The 10,650-nt window shown below is 32.9% G+C and overlaps 1 protein-coding gene across 1 annotated transcript; it reads right to left on the bottom strand.

Annotated features, from left to right (window-relative positions):
* Nucleotides 1–743: 743 nt before the first annotated feature.
* Nucleotides 744–8,926, bottom strand: LOC100789316 (probable beta-D-xylosidase 2). The gene is made up of 7 exons (XM_003520701.5): nucleotides 8,214–8,926; nucleotides 4,983–5,261; nucleotides 3,480–3,649; nucleotides 3,266–3,363; nucleotides 2,780–3,130; nucleotides 2,286–2,699; nucleotides 744–1,751 (listed from the first exon to the last, which is right to left on the bottom strand). Exons 1-7 carry the CDS (start codon nucleotides 8,700–8,702, stop codon nucleotides 1,144–1,146), a joined length of 2,409 nt encoding a protein of 802 aa, XP_003520749.2. The 5' UTR covers nucleotides 8,703–8,926; the 3' UTR covers nucleotides 744–1,143.
* Between the last annotated feature and the right edge of the window lie 1,724 nt (nucleotides 8,927–10,650).

Below are 10,650 nucleotides of genomic sequence, written 5' to 3' on the forward strand. Positions count from 1 at the left end.
ACCAACATGGTGTTCATGAGACAAATTACCTTGATTCCCAAGTTTGTGTGCAAGGAAGAATATTTGTTGAAAGATATCAACCTTTTAAATAAATTTTAGTATCTTGGACAAATTAATTATTAACTTTCGATTTATGTTAGGTTTTAAAAATAAATAAAAATAAAGTATTTTAAAATTAGGTTCAGGGTTATGTTATAAAAGCCCAGACTACAACAGGTCCAGTCAAGAATTAAACAAACCCACTAGCCCAAACTAAAACCAGACCAGTCGGAATTTTATGAGCAACCATGAGAGAGGAAATACAACACGAACAATTAAGGACACAAATCCTTAACTGTTCTTGTTAGCATTCGCTAATTACAAAAGCACTGCATCCCCCCACACACACCACATTATTTATTTTCTTAATAGTCTCAATTAATTGCAAATAACATTTTTTTGGTGGAATCTTCAAATGACACTAATTGAGTTTATTAATTCTGTCATAGATTGAAAATTTTAAATGCATGTCACATAATGACCAACTAAGACTATGGATCCTTGATGATTCCAGACTACGAAATAATTTTTAACTGCACGATAAGTAGGGAGAGGAAGAAAGAACCATTAAGTTATTCTTGCAGTACCGTTGGAGGTCCAGACTCATGCTGAAATGGAAGAAAGCCGAAAAGAAGTACAGAGAAAATGGTAGCAACCAGTGTCGTTCTTAAGCAGAGAATTTGTATCTCACATGCGCATGATGGTAATAGATGTGAACCCAATCTTATTAACAATATCGTAAGAAAGATAAGGGGGGAAGTTACAATTACAATTACAATGAGAAAACTATCTTATTACCAATCCTATTGATAAGACACTAACAATAAAATAAAAGTCCTAAAAGTAGAAAGATATAGGAGAAGAGAAAACAATACATTTCCTTAATCTCCTCTCCAAAATCAAATCAATCCTATTGTGTAATTTGACTGTGATAGATGAATTAATCTAGCACGTTTTGTCTTCAATACAAGTATCCAAGTATATCAACAGTTTGCCTTTGAATATCCCTTAGAAGCAACCTTTGTTGTTGAAAGCTAAAACTTTTCACATACTAATATATATTATGCACGTGCCATAGATATTCTCCACCTTAGCCTAAAATTTTCAGGACTTGATAATCCCAAGTGCTGCAGCCTGAAGTGACACGGAGTGTTTAACATCGCCAATGTTAAAACTGTGTTCCCCCAACGGGATTCTCCTAATCCCAGACTTATCCACCACACTTAAAAGCTTGCACACGTGAATATTGACTCCAACTCTCTGTAGACCCTTCGCAGGAACATGGATTTTCTCAAAGGCCACAAGTTGCTTCTCTAGTGCCCAATGGCCAAAACCTGCAGGAGGAGCAGAGAAAACTAGCAACGTGTGCGTGCCATCTCTGGACCCCACATTTTTAATGTCTACTTCGAGGCTGATGGAGAGTTTGTCACACCGTGCATGTGTCACTCTAATTGCCCTGTTTGAAATATTGGTGACATTGGCACGGCGGTGACCATTCAAGGGAACTGACACCACTGTGGGAGCACTCGCTAATGTATGAACAAAGTGTGTGTATGTCAAGCCGTGTCCAAATGGATACACCACTGGACCATTGTAGAACCGATACGTTCTTCCTGGGTACCCTGCTGATTTGCTTCCTCGCATTGCCATGTTTGTCATTGGCAACTTTGTTAGGTATTCTTGTGGGTACCATGTCACCGGCAGCTTGCCCCCTGATGGTAAAACATACAATATTTTTATTTATTTATTATATAACCAGTATGTGTAATCTCCCTCCCATCTTATTCCTATTTTTGGGTAAAGTGATATCTCCAATTATCATTTCATGTTTTACCTCACACCTTGGTTAAAAAACTCAGGTGCTAAACCATTTGTGTCAACAATTTTTGGTAAACATACATTAAATTTGATTTACATTCAATTCCATTTCAAATAATTTTATAACACAAGAAATTATTGGATAATCCGATACCATTATAGATGATCATTACTAAACTCTATATGACACCTAACTAAGACTTACTATTTCTTTCCTATAAATTATAAAACTTAAATATCTGTCACACTCTTTTGAATATATTTTATTATTGGCTATAGTTTATTAGAATTCACAAATTTGTATGGATTCCATGTCAATTTTATCCTAATAGTAATAAAATGTGTAGTAGAAAAAGAAGGTTAGGGAATGTGTACTAACACTCCACTCTAAGACATTTGAGACTTTTTTTAATGATAAAGAGACAGACCTGGGTTAGTTGTTCCAAACAGGATATCTGCAATGGCAGCACCACCAGCTTGGCCTGGATAACCAGCCCACAGGATGCCCACAATTCGAGGGTTATTCTTTGCAAAAGTTATATCCACAGAACCACCAGACATTATGACCAAAATAGTTGGTCCCTTTGAGGCAGCTGCCACTTTTGAAACAAGGTCTTGTTGACGACCAGGCAAAAGCAAGCCAGTCCTGTCCACCGTTTCAGCTTCAATGGACTGGTCCAGGCCCATCACCAAAACCGTTGCATCTGCTTGACGGGCCGCGTTTATAGCAGACCCAAACAACTTGTCATTTTTACAAGCTACATTTTCACAACCCAACTGATGAATAGTCTTGGCATATCTTCCTATCCCTTGTAAGGGATTGGTGTATCCACATGCAACACCTATTTAGGCAGGTAAGAAGACAATTAAAGCTGTTTTAGGCAAATTTATTTATTTAGACTTGGGGATATCATGCACTTACCAGCATAATTTCCAATCATTGTAACGGTGGCTTTAGAATTGGGTCCAATGACAGCCACGGTATGGTGACGCTGTGGGGAGAGTGGCAAAACAGGACCAGTGTTCTTAAGAAGCACAATTCCTTGTCTGGCAGCTTCAAGGGCGAGTTCTTGATGGGCCGGTTTGCACACATCTTTTGGGCCCAATTTGCCATATGCATGGGCCGATGGCTCTCCATCAAACATGCCTAACCTCATTTGGACCGTCAGTGTATTCACCAAAGCACCGTTCACATCAGCTTCGCTAAGCAACCCTTTTTCGACCGCATTCTGCGTGTGCACAGCTAGGAAAGGCCCACAGTCTAAATCCAAACCTGTCACATGGTCAAAAAAGAAAAATTATCTCATTTTGTCCTCACAACACATTAATTGGTCACCAATTTCTCTTTTTTGATTTTGATCTAATAACTAATGGTGAAGGAATCAACTAAATTAATTAGTTAACTAGCCTGCTTTAATGGCATCAGCAGCAGCTTCTTCTGGCGTTGGTGTGTAATGTTGGTTATCATAAAACACCCCAACAGAATCACAGTCTGATACTATGTACCTAACCACAGAAAAGCAAAAAGATTTGATTGTCTTTTACAGTAGTTCTGATGAGGTGATTACTTCAAAGTTCAAACAGAAAGTGGTATCCAATGAGCATTAATTTACTAGTATTACCCATCAAGTTGCCACAGGCCACGAACTGTTTTCTTGAGGAGGTTGGGGTCGGCACAGGTAGGGACCCCATTGACTTGATTGTAAGAACACATGACACTGGCTACTTTCCCTTCGCTCACACACATCCTGAATGGCACGTCGAATGTTTCCTCTATGTCCTGCTTACTCACCTGCACATTAACTTCATAGTCACTTCATTTGACACATCTAGCAAGCAAAGATATGACTCTCATACAGAACATGAAAAATTCAATAAATTACCAGACAAGGTACCTATAATATAATTTTTATTGCCATAAAATTTCTAAAAATAAAAATTAGAAAAAGAATGTTATAAAACACAACTATAGGTATTATAATGTAGCTCTATGTAGAATTTGTAGGCCTTAGATCTTTTAATGGATTTGTTTGCTTTTTGAAAATTAATAACAGTGAAACATAAAAAAGAAGAAAACATAATTAGAGATGCCACAAGGAGAAAATAAATGAAAAACAAATTCACCATTATAGGAAATCATAAATAAGAATTTGAAAATAGGCGAAGATAAGTGAAAAGAAACAAGAGAAAACCTAAATTTTGAGACAGAGAATAAAATGAAGTATTTAAAGTAACGTGCAGCGTTCAATATAGATAACTAGAAATACATATGGCACTATATGGCTATAATTAATTTAAAAGTATGTATATTTCGTTGTAACACATTTAATTAAACCTGCAAAATTTTGCTTTCCAGACTATGCAAAATTTGATGTGACAAGAATTGAGTCACGTGAATCAAGTTATCATTTGTAAGTTGTAAATTAAGTTGATAAGCAAGATCGAGTAGAAAGAAAGAAAAACAGCATTAGCTGACCTCCAATCATCTAAGTAATGTTATTCCTTATCTTCTAACATAAAAGAATGTCATCTAAGTAATGTTATTCCTTATCTTCTAAAATGAAAGAATCCAAAGACACAAAACTGTAAGAAAAAGGAATTAACAAGAGGACCTACAGATTATCTTGAACTACACCAAATATGCTAAGCTTGAGAAATTTTTACAGGCAGGGGATATGATTTGTGAATGAATGGTACCATTAAGAATTAATATTTTTAATTTCCCGGTAATATTAAATTTCATTTTGTTTTTGGTGTGTAAAATTCAATTTCAAATATTCAATAATTCACCAATGCTCACAAACATACAACAATTACAGTCACGTGCATTAACATAAGAAATACATTCACTTGTATGAAAAATAAAAAGTGTCTCGTTATTTTGCAATAAATTAAGAATAAAAAATTAACGATTAATATGTATAGAAATATGGTTATATTTGTTAAACAATTATACTCCATTAGAAGAAAAAAACCCTATTTTTGTTTCATATATAAATAATAACCAGTGGTAGTAAGTTGGATATTTTAAGAAGCGGTAACATGTACTATTATTATTTTAATTAAATTATAAAAACAAAAAATTAAAATACTAGAATAATTTAATACTGTAAAATAAAACTTACTTGTGCATTAAAGTGGAATCGATCCATGCCATTCCAATTATCGAGGTCATAAGCCGTGAAGTGTTTGCAACAAGCAGCAACCTTCAACCGGTTACCGTCCGTTCCCTGTAGTCCCCTGACGTAACTAGCAGCATATGTACCGGCTAACACTGGGTCCTCACCGGGAGTTTCCTGTCCACGGCCCCACCTTGGGTCCCTGAAAATGTTCACGTTTGGGCTCCAATACGTGAGCCCTGCTGTTCCACCGTTGTACATGGCCCTTGCCTCATCCGACACTACCTGCTCATTAACCCCCCTATTAATGTCCGAAAAAATTAAATAGGTAAATTCTAACTAGTAGCCAATACTACCTTATAGGTATAGAATATTGGTTGACAAAATAAAAACGAATTATTTTATTAGGATGTACAAAATAGGTTTTTTTATAATTTTGATAAAAAAAACTCTTTCTTTTTATTTCTTATTTAGTTCACTTGAAAACAAAACAAAAAAGGAAGATCCGATAGAGTTCGCAACTCTTTACTTCACAAGACATGAGCCAAGTACTAGTATTTTTTATTATTATTTTCTAGTTGATTCTCATATTTGGAAAATTGGGACTGGCATTATCTGCAAGTAGCTTAGTAAAGGGCGCACTGAACTGGTCCCCACAGACAATGATACTGTATGATGCAAGTTGAAGCGAACCCAACCAATCACTGATGAGCGAAACAATATTAAAAGGAAAATAAATGAACCAATCATAACCTAAGTAGATTAAGTATTTTTTATTTTAAAGAAAAGTAGATTATGTATTACTACTTAGACAAAATGTAAGAGAATACAATAACAATAGTTTTAAAGATAATATTATTATTTTTCTATAAATTATTAATAAATTTAACATCACTAGTTAAATTAATCAAAGTATTCAATTCTTATGAAAATCATTAAAACAACCTGTGAGAAATCTTACCATATATTTAGGTTAAAATTTGTAAATTTAAGTTTTTTAAATATTAAACTTAAGCTTGCAAATTAATTTTGTAAAAGTAACCTAAGTGTTATTTTTATAAACGTTATATTTGGTAAATCATTTCAGTTAGTTTTTACTTTTTTTTATTACTTTTTTTTATTAGTTGAAAAATTTATTTTACAATTCAATAAATAAATTTTTTTAAGTAGGTTCCATGATTTTTAAAATACTATTAGAAATAACATTTTTAAAAAGTGTTATCTTCTAACTTCTAATTTTAATATTTTATTCATTTGTTTCCTTAAAATATTATTAAATTTTTTTATTATCCCTTTTAAACATGTCATTTTGAATTTTTTAGTTACGTTAATTTTACTAAACATTTATAGGTTATATTTGTCAAAATTAGTTAGAAAACAAATGGATAACTGGAAGTTAAAAAATTAACTTCTTAAATTATGTGTTTGGTAAAACTAATTATTAAAATAATAGAAAAATGTAAAATGACAAAAAAATAATTAAATCGTGATTTATTTTTTAAAAAACTAACAAGGAACATTAATAATTATATTGGAGATAAAAGTAAAAGAAAATCTAAAAACTAAAAACTAATTTTAAAAAAAAACTACTTGAAGTGACATTTCAACAAATACTAAAAGTTACTAAAAAAAATATTAAAATGAGTTTATCAAATAATTAAACAAATTTTTTATCTAATAAAAAAAGTTAAATGTTAGTTAAAATATGTTGTGAAACATAATCATAAATTAATAAATTAGTTTAAAAGTTTCAACTTCAACCTTGTAGTTAACTTTTCAGCTAAAATTTTGTTTGACATAACAAAAATTAAATTTTTGAGTAAAATTGTAATATGTAAATATATTTTTAAAGATAACCAAATATGTTGTGAAGCTAAATTAGCTCCTAAAATTGCATTCAAATACTCAAAAATGCTTTTTAAACTGTGAACAAAAAAAAAAAATATGTAGTACAGTATTTTGCAAAGATTCTTCCAAGTTCCCACCTCTAGTCCGAGAGCAAGAAATGTCAAGCAACATGATTAAATGAAAGGCTACCTAGCCGTGCACAAGGCACGGTGTTCCATAACTGTAAGCGCAAAGGCTGCAACCACGAGTGTGCCCCCCACATCACATATACTCCTACTCTAAAATAAAACTCTTACCCTTGCTTCAATGGAAGGGGTAATCAATAATGTTATCTTACACTTAAATACTACTACTTGAGACTTTAAAATTCCTCCCTCCCTCGTCTTTTTAGTATTTTATAAGAGGATCACGTATAAGTCTAATCTTTAATTAGATATTTGTAATTTGTAATATTATTTTTTAATCAAAATTAAGCTTTAATCTTGATAAATTACATTATAGAAATCGACACGATAAAAGTGTTAATGCTAATTTTAGAAGAAAAAAAAATCTACTATATTAAAATATAAAATGATTTAATGCTTCCTTTTAAAGTATTTAAAATGCTTCATAAAATATATTTAATATTTGCACCTTGTATAATAATAAATCATTAATTTATCCATAAGTGAATATAAATTAATTGTGGGATATTTCTCGTGTATATGGTAGCTGGATATTAAGTATTCCGCGCGCCCAGGCCACACAGCAGAAAGTAAAGGTACCATGATGATGGCAACACAACTTGACCGAATCTCAGCAAAAATAAAAAACAAACCGTGACAAAAAGAGAGCAAAGCAAAAGTTAAGCACTTTAACTAGGAAGATAAGTCAGATAACATCTAAAAATGATCTTAATGCAGTTTATATTGTCGACCTTATTTCATAAACATAAATAAAACTTAAGACACATTATATACACTTTTCTATTTCCACAGTTTTTGTCCACTTAAAATTTGATTAGTATAATTCCATGGTTAACCTATGATCATTCAAATAATAAAAGAAAATTATAGGAAAAAAGTATTTTCATATTATCTGATAAGATAAGATTTTTTTTTCATTGAATACACTAGTGAGTTTTAAACGGATTATTGTAAAGCCAATAGTATTATTATATGTATTGATTAGATGATAATATATAAAATTATTCACACGGTCTAAGCACATACATTATTCATTCATTTTTTATATTATCAATTAATTAAAATTCATTTTTAATAATATAAATTTTAATAAAATTATCATATATAATTAAAAGATAATATAAAAAAAAATTAGACAGTAAAATATAATGAATTTTGTCATTTGTAACAAATAAAAAAGTCGATGGTGAAAAGAAAAAGTGACCTGTCCGATGGCCTCCCAGAGAGAAGCATTGAAGGAAGCAGCGGTGGTGATGACTTGAGGGAAGCTAGTAGCACCGGGAAACTGTGCATTAAACTTAACTCCGGGACCCACATTTGAAACTCCGTGGAGTGCCTCCGACCACCACTCGTACCCTTTCATCCCAAGCCTTGGAACCGCCGCGGCATTGTTCACCAGAAGCCTAACCTTCTCTTGCAGCGTCAACCTTCCAACCAGATCCTTCACCCTCTCTGGTATCGCCAGTGAAGCCTTGCAAAACGGCATGTTCTCCGTGGCGCCATTTTTCGGGTCGCACGCGAACGGGTCACGTGCCTCGCACGTGTGCCGGACCAAGAAGAGGAGGAGGAAGACTGCAATGAGATTGAGGAGGGGTGAGAAGGTTGAAGACATTTGGGGCAAAGAGGGAAATAATAAATGTGAGCGAGGGTGGTGGCCAAGGGAGGGAACGTTATATAGAATGGGTGTGGCCATGTCCTAATTCCTAAATCCAAATGTCACTGTACAATCACAATGACGACCTAATATTGAGGACTATAGTTTTTAGCTACTTTAATTTCATGATTGGATTTTCCATTATGTGCTTTTTATTTTCACTCCTACTTCGTGTTTTGTGGTTATTATTATTATTATGGACATGAAACCACTTGTGTGTTGCTGGTGAGATTTCAATAATGTTTATGTTACGAAAGGGATCACTCTGTGCTCATCATTTAACATATTAACAACCAAGGAAATTCACCTATCTGTTTGAAGGCCAACTATGTTTATGTTATAAATAATGAAGGAAAGAGTTATATAACACTTGGAATTTTTTTATATCATATTTATAATATTATTTTTTATTTATTTTTAATTTTCTTTACATAATTTGTTTATAAAATGTTTTTATTTTTAAATATGCATTATTTTCCTTAAAAATTATTCCTCGAATGATGAGAGCCAAATTTACTTATTAGAAATCCATAATTAGGAAGTATGAGTTAATATTTAATCGGATCGAATCTCTTCGCTTTGGAGGTAGTATTTCCATTGCTTGTCTTGTATAATTGTCACACACCTGGCAAGCACAAATTATTTTGGCTAAGAATGATTAGGCGATACAATGTTCAATGAGATATTATGCTTTATGACTTTTTTTAAATGAACTAATTTTGTTTTCCTCGGTTAATATGCTTTATGACTAATGTTAGTACAAAGTCTAGTTGGTCTGGTACAAAAAAACAAAAAGAGGAAGCTGCATTGATCACTTTAATTACCAATGTTTATGGAAAGCGTTATCAACTTGTTCATTTTATTTTCTCTGCCAAATATCCCATATCCAGAAAGAATAATTGACACCCTTGGTGCAATCCATATTCAAATGAATCAAAAGAGTGTGAGTCACGTCATTGTTAAACTTTTTTTACCAAGATTCAGTGGCTTGGTAGTTATCACCCTTTAAGTTAAGCTGTTAACTTAGTGCAAGCATTCTGTAAAATGGGTTGAGGGTAGCACGCGAATGAAAAATTCAGGCACCGAAAAAGTGGAGCTAGTCATAGGTCAAGACTCGAGAGTCAAGGAAATTATAGATCAAGAAAGCATAGCGGTTGAATCACAATTAGAAGTTAATAATAGAGATCAAGAAGTTAACTGCCCCTATCCTCTGACAATGTTAGATATCTGCATAAGTGCTAGTTGGTTGAGAGTAGCTTCACTTAGAAGTTAGGCTTGGCATAGAGCTAGCTAGCTTTTCTGGCTCCTCAGAGATATTCAAACATAGAGTGAGCCATAGTGGATTATCTCATATTAGGACGGTGAAAACTTAACATAAAATTATATAATGGCATTAGTGAAAGATAGAAAAAGATAAACATTACTTCGTACGAAAACAAAAAGATAGGCGTTAGCTCTAAGGAACTCTATTTTATTCTTTAATTTATTGAACTGATAAGTTAGGAGCATAAGAACGTCGAAAAGGAAAGTGGACATATAACTAATATAGTAATATCACCTTTAGTAGTGATGAACAAGAATTTCCCTTGGATAGATGAAGGCTAATTTCTATGAAAATATAAGATGTCTACTAGTTGCTCCTAGCCTCCTAGGCCGAATTCATTACTACATATATTTGGTGAACACGGAAATTTTGCTTTGATAGTTCATAAATTGCTTATCAAGAGTGTTTAGGAAATTCAATCAAGTATCCTATTCGGTCGATATCGCATTCTTATATATAATTTACCAGACATATATAGGAGGAGGCATCTTTATTCATTGTTTTCTAATTGTCCAATTGGGTATCAAAGTTGAAGATATGTGTAACAGTATAATTGTCGGCACGTGTTGTGATCGCTTGGCAGAGAATGGGGAGATAGTATTAAGAAAAGGAAAATGGCCACTTGTGTGTGGATGATCAGTTGCTGGCAAAAGAACATTAATG

Source organism: Glycine max, chromosome 3 (genome assembly GCF_000004515.6).
Source record: "Glycine max cultivar Williams 82 chromosome 3, Glycine_max_v4.0, whole genome shotgun sequence".
Taxonomy (NCBI): Eukaryota; Viridiplantae; Streptophyta; class Magnoliopsida; order Fabales; family Fabaceae; genus Glycine; species Glycine max.